This window comes from Choloepus didactylus, chromosome 18 (assembly GCF_015220235.1).
Source record: "Choloepus didactylus isolate mChoDid1 chromosome 18, mChoDid1.pri, whole genome shotgun sequence".
NCBI classification, from domain to species: Eukaryota; Metazoa; Chordata; class Mammalia; order Pilosa; family Megalonychidae; genus Choloepus; species Choloepus didactylus.
In genome coordinates, this window is record NC_051324.1 from 10,877,081 (window position 1) to 10,894,431 (window position 17,351).

At 54.8% G+C, this 17,351-nt stretch overlaps 3 protein-coding genes across 4 annotated transcripts; all 3 read right to left on the reverse strand.

The window, feature by feature from the left end:
- Window positions 1–92: 92 nt before the first annotated feature.
- Window positions 93–5,333, reverse strand: LOC119514401 (fibroblast growth factor 11). Of its 2 annotated transcripts, none has more exons than XM_037810145.1 (5): window positions 5,007–5,333; window positions 3,347–3,457; window positions 3,038–3,141; window positions 2,255–2,369; window positions 93–1,967 (listed from the first exon to the last, which is right to left on the reverse strand). In XM_037810145.1, exons 1-5 carry the CDS (start codon window positions 5,197–5,199, stop codon window positions 1,891–1,893), a joined length of 600 nt encoding a protein of 199 aa, XP_037666073.1. In that variant the 5' UTR covers window positions 5,200–5,333; the 3' UTR covers window positions 93–1,890. The 2 variants fall into 2 exon arrangements, with proteins under 2 accessions (XP_037666073.1, XP_037666072.1); XM_037810144.1 differs by having other exon boundaries at window positions 2,255–2,453; window positions 5,007–5,330.
- Window positions 5,334–7,181: 1,848 nt separating this feature from the next.
- LOC119513740 (transmembrane protein 102-like) lies at window positions 7,182–9,306 on the reverse strand. The gene is made up of 2 exons (XM_037809181.1): window positions 8,603–9,306; window positions 7,182–8,500 (listed from the first exon to the last, which is right to left on the reverse strand). The coding sequence occupies exons 1-2, from the start codon at window positions 8,814–8,816 to the stop codon at window positions 7,182–7,184; spliced, it is 1,533 nt and encodes a 510-aa protein (XP_037665109.1). The 5' UTR covers window positions 8,817–9,306.
- Window positions 9,307–12,817: 3,511 nt separating this feature from the next.
- LOC119514601 (uncharacterized protein SPEM3-like) lies at window positions 12,818–15,684 on the reverse strand. The gene is given in 2 exon segments (XM_037810432.1): window positions 12,818–15,224; window positions 15,522–15,684. Coding segments are annotated over 2 exon segments (2,526 nt in total). The 3' UTR covers window positions 12,818–12,861.
- Between the last annotated feature and the right edge of the window lie 1,667 nt (window positions 15,685–17,351).

Consider the following 17,351-nt stretch of genomic DNA (forward strand, 5'->3'; position numbering starts at 1 on the left):
GCCAGCCCACCCGCCCCGCCCCGCCCCCGGGCCTTTGTCCCACCCCGAGCAACTGCCGGTGCCGCCACCCACAGACAGACAACACTCGGTTGTATAAATCGTCTTTAATAGAGAAAGCCTGGAGTGGAGACCCAGAGCCCTGGGAGCGGAAGCAGGAGACGGGTGGAGCCTGAACGGGGTCTGTGTGGGCGAGGGGCATCCACCCCTCCTGCAACAAGCCAGAAGTAGGAAGAGCCTGAGGAAAAGTGACCTGACTGCACCCCTGCATCTCTCTCAGGGGCTCCTCTGTCTACCCAGCCCAGGTCTGAGGCAACTGGGAGTCTCCCAGCTCACTAGTGGGCTCCGGGTCTACCCCAGGCCTGCCCCTAGCTCTCCACGTCTTTCCGAAAGATCTGCTCAGGCCCTTTTTGTGCACCTACAACCCAGCTGAGGTTATAAGCTGTAAGGTAAAGCAAATTCTATTTCAATTAGAAGGTCTGGGGGTGTTTGAGGTTAGGCCCAAGAGGCCCTCACCCACCTTGGCCTGTAAGGGAAAGGGGTGGGACTTATTGCTGAATTGGGGTATAGTAACTAGGGGTCAAGGTTGTGTCTCACTTGTCCTTTTTTTCCCAGACCCATTACCCTAAACACCTCAGCTTTAAAGAGGACCTGGAAGGAATTCCTGCTGAGGTAGGTAAGAGTTCATGGCCCCCCAAACCCAGCACAGGTTCCACCATGCCAGGGTTCCGGGCTCTTCCTCATCCCAGCCTCCCTACGATAAGCCAGGGATCCTCCCAAAACTCCTCCGCGATTCCCAGACTCTTTTCCTCCAGCAGAACTCCAGCTGAGTTCCAGGGGCTAGAAACTGCATTTAAAATTAAGGTTAGTGTTCTATATGGAAGAATAAAATTTTTAGAAAATTATCTAGGAAAAACAAGACGTGGTTCTCAATTCATCCAGAACTTAGATCTTTATGAATCATAGTGGGTCCTTTCCAAAGCCCAGTCTTAATGAGAAGGTGGGAGGTGGATCTAGAACTTATTCTAGATCTCTCTATATAGATCTAATAATATGGCTATAGAGGCCCCAGTTCCATTCTAGAGGGAAGGGCTGACAGTTGTGATCAATGTCCTAGAGCTGAGACTCAGGAGGAAGCATGGCTCTGTATAGGTCTAGAACACCATGATCTAGAACTGGGTATCTCTGGGATAAGAAGGTTAAGCCTGTGGTGACCTGAGACTGGTCCCAGTTTTGGCCAAGGCCATGGCTGGGCAGGGCTCAAATCCAGCTTCCCTCTACTTGCAAACCAGGGATCTGTCTGGGTCAAGGACAGGAGTCTGATGGATCCAGAACAGAGCCTGGTAACATGCCTAGGTTCCTGTACAGAGGCCTGGTGCAGAAATGACCCTGGCTGGAGTGCCCGGCATGTCAGAACCTGTGCAAACCAAGGCAGAAGGTGGAGTGGGGAAAGAAGGAAACTAATCCTGAGCTCCAGTGGATCTGTAAATCTATGGCTCAGTGGCAATGAAGAAGGGGTGCAGGTCTTGGGGAACTGGCTGAGCCTGAGGTGGGGAGTATTATGCCCTGGCTCTATCAGTTTTGGAGACCCCAGTGCCATCTCAGGAAAAGGCTTTGGGGGTGCGTGCATGTGGAAAGAAAGAAGACACTGATGTGTCAGGACCATTTTCAGACACTACCCCTCTTGGACCCCTTCACGGGCTCAAGGTTCTCAGGGTCTTAGCAGCCCCAGAAGTCACAGCTAGCCCCTGGGCTCCCCCAGGGAAAAGCACCTGGTGGGACCTGGCTACTTTTAGGGCATGGGTGTGGCAGGCAGCGGGGAGAGCAGGGCTGGGAGACAGGCCGTGGCGGTGGCTGGCTCAGTGGGAGTGCAGAGAGCCTCCAGCTCAGGGACTACATTTCAGGGGGCAGGGGCCTGGAAGGGGAGGTCTCAGGGACACTGTGCAGAGAAGGCTCTCGGTACATGGCCACTGTGAAGGGGAGAGAGAAAGAGGAGCAGGGAAGGAGAGTTAGGTTCACAGACACCCAGGCAGAGCCAGAACTCTGAAAGGGCTCCTTTCTCCTATCTTCACCTTCTGGGAACCCCAAGCCCCAGGAGGAAAGCTCCCCAGATCCCCAAAGACCAAAGCCTTCCTGGCTGGACCTGTCCGAACAGTGGTCCTCTTGACACTTGTAGCCTGAGCCGAGTGTCACCAACTGTCCATGTCAAGATCAACACCCTCCCAGGTGGCCCACCTTTTCTTGAGGCCATACCCACCTTCCAGGAGCTTGGGCACAAAGTGGGCGGCTGCCTTGGTCTTCTTGACTCGATTTCCCTTCATGATACGACCTTCTTTGTCCAGGCCAAGGTACCAGGCCCGGCCAGAACTGCGCTGGCGGTAGAGAGCAGAGGCGTACAGGACATAGTAATTCTCAAAGACGCACTCCTTAAAGCGACATTCGGCTGTGAAGTGTGGCTGAGGAGACAAAGGCCCCCAAGGGTACACACAGACAGAGACAAACAGACACATCAGTGGGCTGAAAGGAGCCCTGGGAAGAAACAAGCCAGGATGTAATCCCTACATGTCGGGGGTGGATTGGGGGTGGGGGGTTCCAACTTCTGAGTCCATGCAGAAAGTGGGGGCAAAGGGAGGACAAGGAAGAGACTGTGGGACCCTCAGAGTTAGGAGCTAGACTTTGGGGGGCCCTAAATAAGAAGGTCCCCTCTCTGTACTCTGCCCCCACTGATCATCACACCATATCCTGAATGACTCTAGGGAAGTGAGTAATAATGAAGGCTGGAGGAGGTAGGATGAGAAGTAGGGGCCCCAGAAGGCTGAAGGAGTTGGACCCCCAAAGAATCTGGGGGTGTTTGGGGGGCTGATAGAGGAGTAGGGATTGGAGGGGTACTGGAGGAGGTGCTCTGGGGTGAGCAGTGATGACAGGCCATCAGCAAAAGCTTGGGGGAAAGGGAGTCCAGTGCCACGAAGGCCTGTGTTTGAGGAAGGCTGCATGCTGGGGAGCCCCCGGTACCCCAGGCCACTCAGCCGCAGCATCTCACCGAGCTGTAGAGCAGCCCCTCGGCGTTCATGGCCATGTAGTGACCCAGCTTGGCGCTCTGGATGCTGACGACACGGAGCCCCACGGGGATCAGGTTGAAGTGGGCTGGGGGTGGAGAGAGTGGGCATTAGCACCCAGACTTTGCACCCCCACTCAAGCCCACTCTCCCCTCCCCTCCTTCCCCCACCACCCCTGCTCCACCCCTTCCCTTGGGGGTCAAAGTGACAGACTCAAAGCAACAGAGCCTGAAGAGGGAGTACAGTTGTCCCCTCCTACCCCCCTCCCCTCCCCAGCTGGCGTCCCCTCTCACTGAAGGAGCTGCTGTCCTCTGGGGTGCCCTGGACACTCCCGTCGGGATTCGCCTGGAGGTAGAAACCCTGGCGGCAGAACAGTTTGGTGACGAAGCCTTTGAGCTGAGGCTCTGGGGAGAGAGACAGTCATCTTTAAAAATGATATGTCTGTTCCCAGACGCATTCCTACCCTTGGCAGGATGGGAGGGAAGAAAGGAGAATGGAGAAAGGGAAGGGGGTCCCAGGGCCCAGTTCTCTGGTCCTCAAAGCAAGCTCTCTCCAACTTCTCTTTGACTCCAGAGGAAGCTCAGTGTGGGCCCCTTCTGCTTCCTCTAACCATAAGCTTTCAGCTCAATTTATTTAAATTTCTTTAAATCGCTTAATTCCTACTCCACAGGTCAACCTGAAGGGAGGAAGGGAAGGAGGGAGAAGGGAAAGAGATACATCAAAAGGCAGAGGAGGGAGGGAGACAGGCAGAGCTGCTGAAGGACCTGTATTTGCGAATGTGCTGGGGGGTGGGGAGCTGTAAGGGGACCACAGAGTAGGGGCATCCCTTCAGGAGTGGGGGTGGGACTGGACCCAATGCTGACTCAGCACCTGCTGGCTAGGGCCTGGGCCTGGCCCAGAGCTGACCTGAAACTGGCCCATCTGCTGTCTGCCTGTCTGTCTGTCAGCCTGCTGGCTCCCGGGGGCCCAGCCCCCTCTGAGGTTCAGCCTCTCCCTTCAGCCAGGTAACCTGCCTGGGGTGGGGGACATTGGGTACCTTACCAAAGAAATAGGGGGAGGGGGACCAGGGAGCTGCAGAGGCAGGCTGTGTCAACGTGGGGGCCCGGTCCTCCGAGGGTGGGCTGCGGACCGTACCACTGCAGAGGGTCGCTGGCCGGGGCAGGAGGGCGCCAGGGGCCACCCCCAACGGAACTGGAAGTGGTGGGATTGGGGCCAGAGGGACTCCCTGCCTGTCGTATCTGGACAGGTGCTTCATGCTAATCCTCATAGCTCTCTTTCTCGTCGCTAGCTGTCCGCATCTCCCCTGCCCCCCCCCCACTTGTAGGTGGTACGACCCCCAGTCTCCCGGCCCCTCTGCAGCCCGCCTGCTGTCTCCGAGGCCCGCTGAGCGTGTAGGACCCGATTTCGGAGTATGGCGGGGATAATGGGGGTTCCCAGCTCCCTTCTTGGAACCCAGATCTCGGGAGGAGGGCGCACAGAGGGGGTGGGCTGCAGAGTTAGCTGGGTAGATTGGCCCGGAGCCAGGCGAGCTCGGGAGAAGCGCGGCGGGGGCGGGGCGGCCGGAACCGCAGAAACCCTCGGGGTGACCCAGGCGTCCAGAACCCCAGCTCCCTCGGCTCGGGATTGAAAGGATCGCGAGAGTCGGCACGTAGGCAGAGGCTGATGGGGGTGGGGACTCCCATATTGGGGGGTGGGGGCAGGGGCTGCAGACTTCGGGGTGCCAGACTTAGCTCCTCAAGCGTTCCCCTTGCCCTCGAAGGCAAGGAGAGTCCGGGTTACCGGAAAAGGGGAAGGAAACTGAGGCATAGTCTGACAGGCTGGGACTTCTGTCGTCCTGGCCCACCCACTCTCCGGGGAGTCCCCTCAACCGGGACCCACTCTCCAAGGTCCTGGCCTCAACCCCCCCAGACACAGAGACCCCTGGCCCGGAGTCCCAGCCCCAGCCGTACTTACCGGGGCCGCGGTATGGCCGCGAGGGCCGCCCCCCGCACAGTCGCACCTTGGACAGCAGGATGAGAAGCTGCTTCTGGCAAAGGGACTTGGTGCCGCGGGGACACACGCGCCGCTGTGCCGACACAGGCCGGCTGCCCCCGGGCTCGCGGACCTCCCGCTTCTGCCGGATCAAGCTACTGGCCAGCGCCGCCATGGCGCCGCGGGAGGAGATACCCCAAACCGGCAGGCGCCCGGAGCGCGCTTGGCTCCCCCAGAGAAGAGAAGCCAGCTCACCAGGGCATGCTCTTGCCGCTCGGGCCCCCGGACTCCCCACCCCACCCACAGGACCTGAGGCTCAGCCCCCCGCAGCTGCCAGCTCCGATCCTTGGGCCCCGCTGGCTCCTCCGGACCCAGCAGCCTGCTCACCCCTCAGTTGACCCCAGACTCGAATTTTGCCCCCACCTGAAAATTCCCCCTTTCCTGTTCTCCACTGTTGCTCTTCCCACTTCCCCTCTCCCGAAGCCAAGACCCTCAGAATTTCCAAAATGCGATTCCAATAGTCCCAGGCACCTTTCCACCCTATTTTGTGGCCCTGTACCCCTGCCAAATCCACTCTTGTAATCTAAAGAGTGAATTCTTTTCTTTGGGAATATTAGCTCGCCTCACCTTCTGGGATGCTGTCCTGTGTCAGGGAAGGATCCAGCCTTCATGTCTTTTCCTTTGCCATCCCCTAAATCCAGAGGATCCCCTACTTTTTTTCCCTGAAATTCCCAAAACCTATGTCTTGGAATACCAGGCTGCTCTGTTCTGTAAGAAGTTCCCAGGCCTTCTCTCTCACTAGACAATGCCTTTTTCCACAAGCCACCCCCACTTTTAGTAGCCCAGGGTTCCAGCTACTGAGCCCCTTTCCTCACCTTGTCACCCTCCACTGCTTTCCAAGCCACCTCTAAAACCACTCTTCCCAGCGGAAACACCAGGTGGTTGTCTGTAGGGCCCTCTGTCACATGGAAATAAGGAGGGTCCTTTTTTTTCTGGCTGCCCCTTAAATTTCCTCGGGTACTAGTGCTGCTGTTTAGATCCCACACCCTCCATCGCAGCCAATCTCCTTACCCCCACCCCAAAGCGGAGTGCACCCACAATGTCACTTGTCCCCAGATGTGAACAGGCCCTCTCCTAGTCAGAGCGATCAGTCGGAGTTTCCTACCATCCTGCTTCCTCTCGGATACCGCCTATAACACCCCTCTTTCTTCGCGACGCCCCTCAACCTGTCCTGTCCTGTTGATCCGGCGACGGGTGTTTCTGGCTCAGGCTCCTCGCTCCCTGTCCCCCGCAAGCGGAGCTTTTCCCCCGCGCCCGGCTGGACGTCCCGGACCCCCAAAAAGGAGCAAGAGAGTCTCAGCAAAGCACTCCGGTCCGGCGAAGACGGCGCCCTGGGCCTGGCGGCTGGACCAGGCGAAGCGGCGGCAGCGGCTGCGGAAAGCTGAGGCAGCGGCGGCGGCGACAGCAACTCCCCCTCCTCCCGGGGGCGGGGCAGGGGCGGAGACGCGGGGAAAGTGTGGGGGTGGAGCTAGGGGGGTCGAACCCCCGGGTTCTCCGGAGGCGGAGGGTGGGGACGTCTCGCGGATTACAGGAGGAGGGTCAGGGAGGCGACTCCCCGGAACGAAACTCTGGATGGGGGAGTGGGTGGAATTAAGACGGAGAGAATGCCGCCGCCTCAAGAACTGAGACGGGGGTCCCTGCAGTCCTTTATGGAGTGAAGCCGGAACTGGTTGAAAAAGGGGGAACTGGAGAGATGATGGTGGTGAGATCGAGCCTGGGAAGAAGTCCGGCCCCCTTAAAACGCCTGCTACTGTGCGACCAAACTGCTTAGTCTCCAGCCTGCAAACCTCTCCTTTACGCGTTGTGTCAGCAAATGTGCCTCCCTCTTCTCTATTGACTTGTAAGAGAAAAGACCAGAAGAATTGGGGGAAGAGGATGGCCGGAGGCTGCCCTGGGGCGGGAAGGGCTCTGGCGTCACATTTGGAGAGTGGAAAGGCCGGAATGGGAAAACCGGGAGCGGGGATACGGGGAGGAACCCCCCAGGAGGCCTTGTAGAACGGGGTCCTCCGTTTGTCTCCCAGGAGAGGCGCGCGGGCAGTGCCCTCCACGTCCCGCTCCCCAGAAGAAGCACTTTCCACGAGGGTAGGAGCAACATCTTTAATGGGTCCCGCCCCCCACTCCCGCCAAGCCGCCCCCCTTGCGCGCAGCCTTGGCCTCCTCCACCGCGGCACGCAGAGCCCCGGCTGGGTCCCCACGGAGCCGGGCCAACCCCGGGAGCAGCGCGGCGGCGGAGTCCCCCGCACGGAGCTTTCGGCCCCTCAGAAAATAGTGGGGCAACGCCCCAGCCTCGAGCACGCGGCTCAGCTCGTCCAGCAGCCCGAGGCAGCAGGCGCCCGCGTTCTCCGGCCGCGCCAGGTAGAGCGCGGGCAGCCGCTCGCACGCCCAGTAGAGCAACATCCGCAGCAGGTAGGGCGCCGCGGCCCGGGTCCCCGCCACCAGCGGGCGCAGCAGCGCCTGGGCCGCGGCCTGCGCCTGCAGCAGCGGCTCGGGTATGCGCGTCTTGAGCGCCAGCTCCTGGCGGGCGAAGCAGAGCTGCCAGCCGCAGGCGCCCGATCGCTCCGTGCTGCCGCCGGGCACCAGGTAGAAGGAGGCCGGCCCGGGAGCTAGCGGGCCTGCCCACGAGTGGCTCCGAGCCCCCTCGGGCCAGCCGGCCACGGACACCACGGGGATCAGGTCGAAGAGCAGTATGCGGCGCGGGGGACCCGGAGTGGCCAAGAGAACGGTGGTGAACCCTGCGTGGCGGGCTGTGTGCACCAGGCGCGGAGAGCCTGGGACCGGAATCAGGGTCTCGGCGACCGCGGCCAACGCGGCAAAGAACCAGGCAGCAACTTGGGCGGGACACAACGTGGGCCACGCCTCCCACCCCTCCGGCGGCGACGGAACCCGGCTTTCCACAGCTGCCTTGGTGACGTCACCACTCAGTTTACTCAATGAGGAGGGAGAGTCAAGATCGGTTACGTCACGCCGAGGAGAGTCCGGTTCTGGAACGGCAATAAGTGACTTTTCCAGAAACACATGGGGCTCAGTCTCAGTGAGATTACCGTGCGGCTGGTCCACGGAGCTTTCCGGGTTCTTGAGACTTCCTTCATTCTGGGTTTGATGGATCCAATCATGTCCTGTTGGGACCGCAGGTCCTAGGCAATCCTGCCAGGTCTCCCGGACCGAGGATCCCTGCTCCTGCTCTGGGACTCGGATCCATGCATAACAGGATTCCAGGTCCAGTTGCAGCTCCGGCCCAGTGCCGTCCAGCAAAAATACCGGCACCAGGAGCGTGAAGCCAGCATCGTAGTGAGGACCCCGGGCATAGGGACCCAGTGGTGCAGGTCCCAGATCCAGGGAGCCCTCGCGAATCCCGCCATGAAGCAGCAAGAGCTCTGCCATGGGAGGAAAACGGGGGTCCCGGCGGTGAACCAGGCCTAAGGGAAGAGAAGGGATCGTGGGGGCGTGGCCAAAAGCCGGAGAGGGTTCGCTACTTGGCCAAGAGCTGCGAGTTCCCGAAGGCAAGGAGGATTACTTACCAAGCAAAGAGAAGACAAAGTCCTTGGCCCGGAGGAGGTCTGGTCCCGGCCTGGGCCCGTTACTCCAGCTCTCCTGCACCCCCAGCTCCTGGATCAGCTGGGTCAGTTCCTGAAGCTGCGCCCCAGAGCAGAAGTCGATGTCCGTGAGCGGTCGGGCTGGGGCCGGGGGCGGTGGGCCCCACCATGTGGACGCCCCCCAGACCGCGGAAGCCATGTGACTCTATCGTTTTTGGCCAGCGGAAACACGGACGGGAGGCAGCCGTGACTGGCCTTTGCTTTCTTGCCGAAAAGTCTCCTTCGATCTTCCCTCTTCCAGTGGCCGAGCGAGTGTACACAATGTACAACTGAGTCTGCAGATGAGGGGCTCCAAATGTAGCCTTCAAAACGAACAAATAAATACCGCCTTCGTCTTTGCCCTTCTCTCATGCAGTCCCCACCCCTAAGGGCCGGTTCACCTGACTCAGCAGGTAGAAAGTAGCTGTTGGGTCCCTCCTGCGGGATGCAAAGGCCAGTCCCCGCCGCAGCCCAGAGATTTCCTTTAGCTACTTCCCTTTACCTCTTTTCGAAAGAGGCTTATGGTCTGCGGCTTCCCTCTTACGGGTTGCTGCAAGAGTGGGGAAGAGGGTGGGTAGAAAGATTCAACAGGTGACTTCTTCCTCTTGCCCACCTGGCCCCGCCCTTAGATTACGACCACGCCCCTTTTGGGGAGGCTTTCGGGAGTGGTGCCGGCGGGGCACCACCTCAGGTCGAGTGCACGCCCTCCTTTCGAGCTGCCGTGGTCTGGCGCTCTCCTGGGAGTTGTAGTTTGTCTCAGGAACTCCCTGGGCCTTGGAGTCACGCCCCACATCCTTTCCCGTTCTGCTGAAGCAGTGCCTGATGGAAGTTGTAGTTTCTATGGAGACAGACCGCTCTGCTTCTTTCCAAGGCCCAATCCATCCCACCCAGGCATGCCCTGGAGTTGGGGAAGAGGCATAATGGGATATGAACCTGGATAGCAAATAACCAGAGATACATCCTAGGGCCTGGGAGAAGTAAGGGCCCCTGGATCCCCTGTGTGAGTAGAGGAGGTCTGGTCACTTAAGAACTGGGAGGGCTCTTCCATGCAATTATAAGTCCCTCATTTTGGAGATAAGGAAACTGCAGCACAAAAAGGTGGCACATGATTTGTCCAAGGTCACAGAGCTGAGCCAGGGAGGTGTTGGAAGGGGCTCTCCAGCTAGGTGGGCAGGCATCTTTGGGATCAGTGGTGGCAGTGTTAGGCAGGAACATTCAGGAAGTGACTCAAGAAGGACATGTGGCCCAGAGAAGAGACACACATATTAGGTGGCAGAGAAAACACTTTTGAGCCACTGTCATGGGTTCATCTCTTTACACCTCAGACCTATGATTTCCTTTAGAAAAGGCCTGAGCCTAATCAGGTTATGATTCATTGGGTTTGGGTTTCATCAAGTAACCTCCCACTTGTAAAATGTATAGGGACAGACAGTAGTTAGAACACTCAAGGTAACAATTCACCTTTAACAGATTTTTAGTAAGGGAGCACTATGTCAGTTTGAATGTATTGTGTCTCCCAAAACTCCGTTATCTTTGATGCAGTCTTGTTGGGGCAGACATATTAGTGGTGATTAGATTGTAATTCTTTGATTGCTTGTTTCCATGGAGACGCGACCCACCCAATTGTAGGGGATAACTCTGATTAGATAATTTCCATGGAGTTGTGGCCCTGCCTATTCCGTGCGGGCCTTGATTAGTTTGCTAGAGCACTATATAAGCTCAGACAGAATGAACGAGCTTGCCACAGCCAAGAGGGACACTTTGAAGAATGCACAGGAGCTGAGAGAGGAGCTGCAGCTTGCAGAGATGTTTTGGAGATGGCCTTTGAAAGCAGACATTTGCTCTGGAGAAGCTTAGAGAGGACAAACCCCTCAAGAGCAACTGAGAGTGACATTTTTGAGGAGCTGCAGCCTAGAGAGGAATGTCCTGGGAGAAAGCTATTTTGAAACCAGAACTCTGGAGCAGACGGCAGCCATGTTCCTTCCCAGCTAACAGAGATTTTCCAGATGCCATTGGCCATCCTCCAGTGAGTTATTGTTGATGCCTTACCTTGGACACTTCATGCCCTAAAAACTGTAACTTTGTAATCAAATAAGCCTTCTTTATAAAAGCCAATCCATTTCTGTTTTGTGAAAAGGCAGCATTAACAAACCGGAACAAGCACTTAAGGTAAAAGGAGAATTTTGCAATGTAAAAATTAATTGATACATTACCAAGCCTGGGAGCCCCCACTTCTCCAGACACCGCTGGACATGAGATCAGACAGTGCCCTCTTGCCTCAGAGAATTTATAGCACTTTTGATTTACATTCAATCAAATCATATTCTATTTTTACATTAAATGATGATTTATGAACACAAAGCGAAACATCTCAATGAGTGTCTCAAGATCAAAACAAGGTATCTATGTTATCAGACTTCTCCTTGAATGCCTGTAAAACTCCACTGATATTTTAATTAAGCTATGATTTCAGTAAGAGCAATATAACATACTTTTAATTGTATAAAAACAAAATTAGAAAACACATTACTATTACTTGTCTCTAACTTGTTAACGTAGTTTTTTTTTTTTATTCTATTGATTAGTTTAGCCATTACATCATATTGATAAATATACATTTTACTTGGACTGTATTCATCCTTGATACATTATTTATGACTTCTCTATGATTAAAGTAACAGCTGCAGCCCATCCTGTTTTCACAGAGGACTAGGTGATTACATGTTATCTATATCTAAGAAGGTTTAGAGGGCTTTTCTGCTTTCTTGAAAATATTCACAGTTGTTTTAACTGTTTAGAGTCTCCTTCAGTATAATTTTCCAATATGGGACTTGGGTGTGAAACATCTGTCCCAGTAACTATAGTAAGGCCTTTCCACTTTTTCTCATTTGGAAACTGTACTTGAGTGTTTTTAGGTAAAAGTTCTGTTAAATATGCTTCTATATCAGAAGGAATAACTGGTTCTTTACTATTAGAAGACGAAATATGAGAGCAGCATGGAGAGAAGGAGTCAGCATCCTCATCATCAGATTCCTCAGTAGGGATATTGTCCTGCAATACCACACGGCTTATGTGCACAAGGGGTCATCAAGAGTGGAGATCAAATCCGGAGGAAACTCTCAGTGGGGTTGGGGCAGGGCTTTGGAACATTATCAAACAAAGGAAATTGCATTCAATAATCTATGCTATCAGGAACCAGGACACAGGTGAAATCCAGGGTGGGACCAGGAGCTAGGATAATGGGTAGAAAACATAAGGATAATGGGACAAGCTCACAGAGCAGAGCAGTCCATTGCTGGGCCAGGACACCATACATTCCCTCTGCCCAGGGACAGTCTCCAGTGCAGGGCAGGCCTAAGTCTATGGGCAAGAGAGTTAAGCAGGGACACACCTAGAAAAACTAGGGACCTGTAGAGGAGGGGGCTCTTTGACTCCAGAGCTCCTTTCGGGGCACCCAGGCCTCAGGGGTTCCTAGGCCTCACTGACAAAGAATGTTCTTTCCCTTCAGCAAGCAGGAGTGGGACTCCTGGGGTACCAAGAGCCCCAAAACTCAGCCCAGAACTGGAGATGCAGGTTTCTATCGATGTGGCTTGACCCAGGTCAAGAGAAATGAATGAAGACTGGGTTCCTTCTCATGGCCTGGGGTGACAGGCATCCCTCCATCCCACCTCCTCCTCAAAGGGTGGCCTCTGAGCCATCCTAAGAGAAACTTAGTTCTTTGGGATCTCTGGGAGCTTAGAAGATGCTGGAGGTGGCTGAAAAGGGAAAGAAAATTCCTCTGGACTCTAGAGTATGACTCTCCAATAATTTTTTCTGTGACAATGGAAATGTTCTGAATCCTTGCTAATACAGCTGCCACTAGCCACATGGGGCTTCTAAGCACTTGAAATGTACATAATGCAACTCAGTAATAGAATTTTAAGTATTATTTTACTTTAATCAATTAAAATTTTAACAGCCCCATTTGGCTAGTGGCTACTGGATTGGACAATGCTGTTCTAGAGCCCTGAGGATAATGAGTTTGGCTATACAGCCATAAAGACCAAGCAGGGGCTAGGATAGTTCCAGTTTTCACCAGACCCTGTTGGTGGCCAGTGTCAGGGATGGGGCTCCTGGATGTCCCCAGACAACCACAGCACACTCCTCTCATCTCTCATCTCTTTATTCCTGCTGTCCCTTTGCCCCCTCCTTATCCAAGGTCCTCATTACTCCTTGCTGCTCTGCACTGAGTTGGGTGTCTCTTGGCGAAGGCGCCTGGGGGAGAGAGCTTCACACTTGTCCCTGCCCACTCCTAACTGTCTCTGGTGGGTGTCAAAGACCACATGCCCAGCCCGGGCACCTGATCCAGGGAAGTGGAGCTGTGAATTGGTTTTTGGAGGTGTAGACATCTGGCGATAGGTCTGGCAGGCTGAAGGAACTGTATCTACATGGTGGTACACCCAGTCTTGGCTGCCTGTCTTCTGGGAAGGTGGCTGTAGCTCAAGTAGAACAGGTACCTCTGGGAGGGTTTGCAGGTCACTGCACATCACTGGGGCCTTGGAAGGGCAGGAATTCTGGCTGAGTGGGACAGAAGTTCAAGGTATGTGCTTCTCTCCATCCTCCCTCTGAGGACGGTCCTTGGATACAAATGTCATCAGGGACGGTGTTGACTTTGGGGTCTGAAGAGGGCCTTGGACAGAGCCAGTACCTTGAACAATTCCTGAGCATTTGTGGAAGCCAGGATCTTGGAAAAGGCTTGAGTCCTTGTGGAGGCCAGATTGCTGGTTAAGGCCTGGAATCTTGGAGAGACCTGAGTCTTGGGAAAGGGCTGGGCCCTTACAGAGCCCAGAGGTTTGGACAAGGCCTGGGTTCTTCTTGTTAATTCCAGAGTCTTGGAAAAGGCCTGGACTCTTCTGCAGGCCAGACTGTTGGGTAAAGCCTAGGCTTCTGAAGACTCCTGGGTCTTGGACAACAACTGTACTCTTACAGCCTCCAGAATCTTGAACAGGGCCTGGGCTCTTTTGGGAGACAGAATCTTGGGAGAGGCCTGGAGTCTTGTGAAGACCAGCATCTTGGGGAGCATTTTGGCTCTTGTAGAGATAAGATGCTTGGCTATGGCTGGGGTTCTTGTAGAGGCCTGGATTTTGGTTAGAGCCTGGGTTCTCGTGAATGCTAGAGTCTTTTGAAGGGCATGGGCTCCTTTGGAGACCGAAGTCGTGGGTAGGGCCTAGACTCTTTTGTATGTCAGAGAATTGGGGTTGGATGAGAATTTTAGAAACAGTGGATAACTGGGGAGGGATGGGCTGAGGAGACTTGGAGGCTGGAAGAGAGGTGGGAGGTTGAACTGAGGTGGAGGACTTCTGATGGCTGGTGGATTGAGAAAGGACAAAAGATCTGGGAGGAATGAGAGGCAGGGAAAGAGAATATGGTGGGGGAACAGTGGGCAGTGAACTCTGGGCACTTGTTGGAAAATGAAGGCAAGGTTTAGCAGATGCAGCCTCCTGGGAGTAGAACAGAAACTTGGGGTAGACTGGAGCCTGGAAATCCACATCCCTTGTCTCAGAACTGTAGGAGAAAGTCTTCAGCTGTGAGAACTTGTCTTTGCCGTCATCTGAGCTCTTCCATTCCAGATTCCTCAACCCCAGGAAGCCCAGTCCAGAGCCTGTCAGGGAGTTGGTACCATCCCCACTATGTGGCTTTGATGTTTGCCGAAATGTACCAGAGCCTTGTCTCTCCTGGGGTCTGGAGGGGGGACACAAGTCTTTTCTGTGTACAGAGTTCTGAGGCCTGCATACATGGACACAGTTCTGGTTTATCCTGCGGTTATCGTACACCACTTGTGTGGTTGAAACACCATGTTTGAAGGCAGCCAGAGTAGAGGGACTAGGGGTTAGGATGTGGGTGTGGGTGGAAGCAGTGACTGGAGGGGTTGTCAGGCCCTTGACACATGCTGGGGCAGGGGTGGAGGCAGGGGCTGGGGTGGGGCTTGGGATAGGAGGAGTGGCTGAGGCAGGAGTGGGGGGAGGATTTAGGGCAAAGATTGGGGCAGTGGCCAGAGTGTGGGCATGGGTGTGGGTGAGAGGAGCATGGGCCGGGGAGTGGGTCCGGGCCTGGGCTGAAGGGCGCACAGGAACCTGGCCCGGGGACTGGGGTGGGGTGTACTCTGGGGTCTCTTGGGGCAAGGACAGTGGAACCATGTCCACCTTGCTTGTCTTTGGGTCCTGGGCCTTCAAACTGTGGATGGGGGCTTGGATCTGGGACGGGGTCTCTGGCCTGGTGTAAAAGGAGGCTTGGCCCTTTAAGGCCCTGACCCGAGAGGCCTTCCCAGCTCCCATCATCTCCTCCTTCCTTGGTCCCCATGGAGCTTCCGTGGGAGCCCCAGTGTGCCCACATGGAGGTGGCATCCTGATGCCCCTAGAAGCCTTCTGCGCCTTCCGGTCTGGGACCCAGGAGTCCTGGTGGTTAGAGTGCCTGGGCTGGAAGTTTTGGCGGCGACGGAAGCGGGAAGAGGCTCTCGAGCTCTGGGTCTTGGGGTCCGTGGAGCAGCGCGTGCACCGGGGATGGCTGCCCATACAGCTGTGCCTCGTGTCTGCAGGGAGAGGTGGGATGGGACAAGGCCTGGGTCCCTGAGGGGCTGAGGAAAGGGACAGGGATAGAAGAAAGGGGACAGGCCCTCATCCCCTGGAGCCCATCGCTGGGGTCACTCAGCTTTGGGAAAAAAATAGTTGAAAAGATTTCGCAAGCTCTTCAGCTGCGTCCAGAGCTGAGGGGAGCAGAGGAGAGGAGAGTCCAGAAGTAAGGTGAGCCCTGAAGTCCTGCCCTTGTCTAACCACATCCCAGCAACCCTCCCACCTCAGCCCCTGTGAGACCCCAGACTTCCCCCCACCCTTCAGCCCAGGCCCCGCCCTGACCATAGTCACTGCGTTGAACCCCACGTTGAGCAGGATGATGGTGCCCAGAAACAGAAGTATTGCATCTCCCATCTCCTGGCATTTCCCAGGGTTGGAGCCAGAGCACACTCTGGCTCTGTGATAGGCTTCCTCATCCATGGCTGGGGGTCCCAGAACCACCTGGGCCCCCTGGCCCACAGAGGCTTGCCAAAAACAGAGTGCCCCTGCCCCTGCCCCTACCCCTGCTTTTATCCAGGTGAGGGAGGGGCAGAGGGACTGGGTCACAATGGTGGGGGGGGGGTGATTTGGATTCATAATGAGGGAGAGGGAGGAAGAAGAGGGCCGGGGCTGGTAACTGAGCTTGGGTGACCTCATTCTGGACAGTCAGACGAGGCCTGGAGCCCAACAAACTTCCCCTCTCCCCTCCCTCCATCACCCCCTTGCTGCCCACTCACTCATTCAGTCTTTCCAGCAGTTTTCCTTGAACATAGTGAACCTCCTTCACCAGTTGATCACTCCTGAGTCTGGCAAGATATTGTCCTTGAAGTCCTGGGGTGGGCCTGGCTGGAACAGCCTGACTTCTCCCTGCCCAGGATCTGATAACTGGATAAGTAGAAACTACTCAGTATAATTCTTTAGCTGGAAAATGCTTAGTATGCTCTTCAATAGCCAATAGAGGGAGAAACAAAAAAAACTGTTTATTAAGATCACTTCACTCAAGCAGCCTTGAGTTATTCTAAGCATGAAAAGCCCCTGTTAAAATAACATGCTATTGCTGTAATCTCAGCAACAACAAAAACTTATTCTCTGTTCCCAGCACTGCCTGTAGTAGGATATGACGGATTTAACCATGTGGTATCACAGGCAGCACCTTCTTGAAAAACAAACCCGAATGAGGGAAGGACTTCAAGATAACAGGAGATTCTGACCAAACAGCTTCCTCTCTTCTATTTTGCCCCCTTCTGCTTTCTTCTGGATTCTGGCCATTTCTTTGTCTGTTTTGGGTTATAAAAGCCCAAACAATTCTTCACACTCTGAACTGGTCTTGGAAACTTTTTTTTTTTCCTCCAGTTCCTTGTTGATGCATCCTCAATAAATTCACCTTCTCACCAAAGCAAAGAGACTTGCTTCTTTGTTTGATGCAAGATCAGGCAGGCCTGACTATTTAGAACTGTGTTTTCTGATGGTATCAATTTGTTGACCACAAAGGGATTCCCGCTGCCTTTAGTGCAGCCCCGATTCATGTCTCATTGGCTGCCCAGGAATTTGGACTCCTCAGCTCTGTGCCTAGCAGCTGCCCTGGAATTTTTCCTGGAGGATCAGGATTGGAGAGTCCAGGTGGGGTCACCTGCCACGGATGGACACCCGGCACATCTGGGTGAAGGTGACTTTGCAATCGAGACTTACCCTGTGCTGGGTAAGTGTGTGATCTTTTGTTTGTTGTGTTCACTTTGCTTCCTTTTGTTTCAATTAGCCTATTGTGTAAAAAGGCTAATTGAGTTGATCCAGGGATCGTGCATGCAGACTCGGTGGGTTTGAGCCCCACTATCTGTGACCCCGGATTTGTGGTTCTCCTTTTGAATCTGTGCAGTTTGCACAGTTTGCATTGTGTGGGGAACCTGTTGCATTTGAGGAGCTCCTACTCTGATGTTCTGTGTTTGTGAATTTCGGTTGGTATTGCCCAGCCATGAGAAACTCTCAAAGTGTGTTGGCTACACCTCCCTTGGGAACTATTCCTAAAAACTGGTCTAAATTTGAAGAGTGTCATTTTAAAAAAAAAATTGTTAGTACATTATTGTATCTCTGTGTGGCCACAATGTGAATTA

Excerpts from the sequence above, each read along its gene's own strand:
- LOC119514401 (XM_037810144.1), bottom strand. The coding sequence starts at position 5,199 with ATGGCGGCGCTGGCCAGTAGCTTGATCCGGCAGAAGCGGGAGGTCCGC. Across the intron at positions 3,458-5,006 it reads GCGGCCATACCGCGGCCCCG|AGCCTCAGCTCAAAGGCTTC; the intron begins GTAAGTACGGCT and ends CTCTCTCCCCAG. Across the intron at positions 1,968-2,254 it reads TGTGCCCAAGCTCCTGGAAG|TGGCCATGTACCGAGAGCCT; the intron begins GTGGGTATGGCC and ends TCCCCTTCACAG.
- LOC119513740 (XM_037809181.1), bottom strand. The coding sequence starts at position 8,816 with ATGGCTTCCGCGGTCTGGGGGGCGTCCACATGGTGGGGCCCACCGCCC. Across the intron at positions 8,501-8,602 it reads CTTTGTCTTCTCTTTGCTTG|GCCTGGTTCACCGCCGGGAC; the intron begins GTAAGTAATCCT and ends CTCTTCCCTTAG.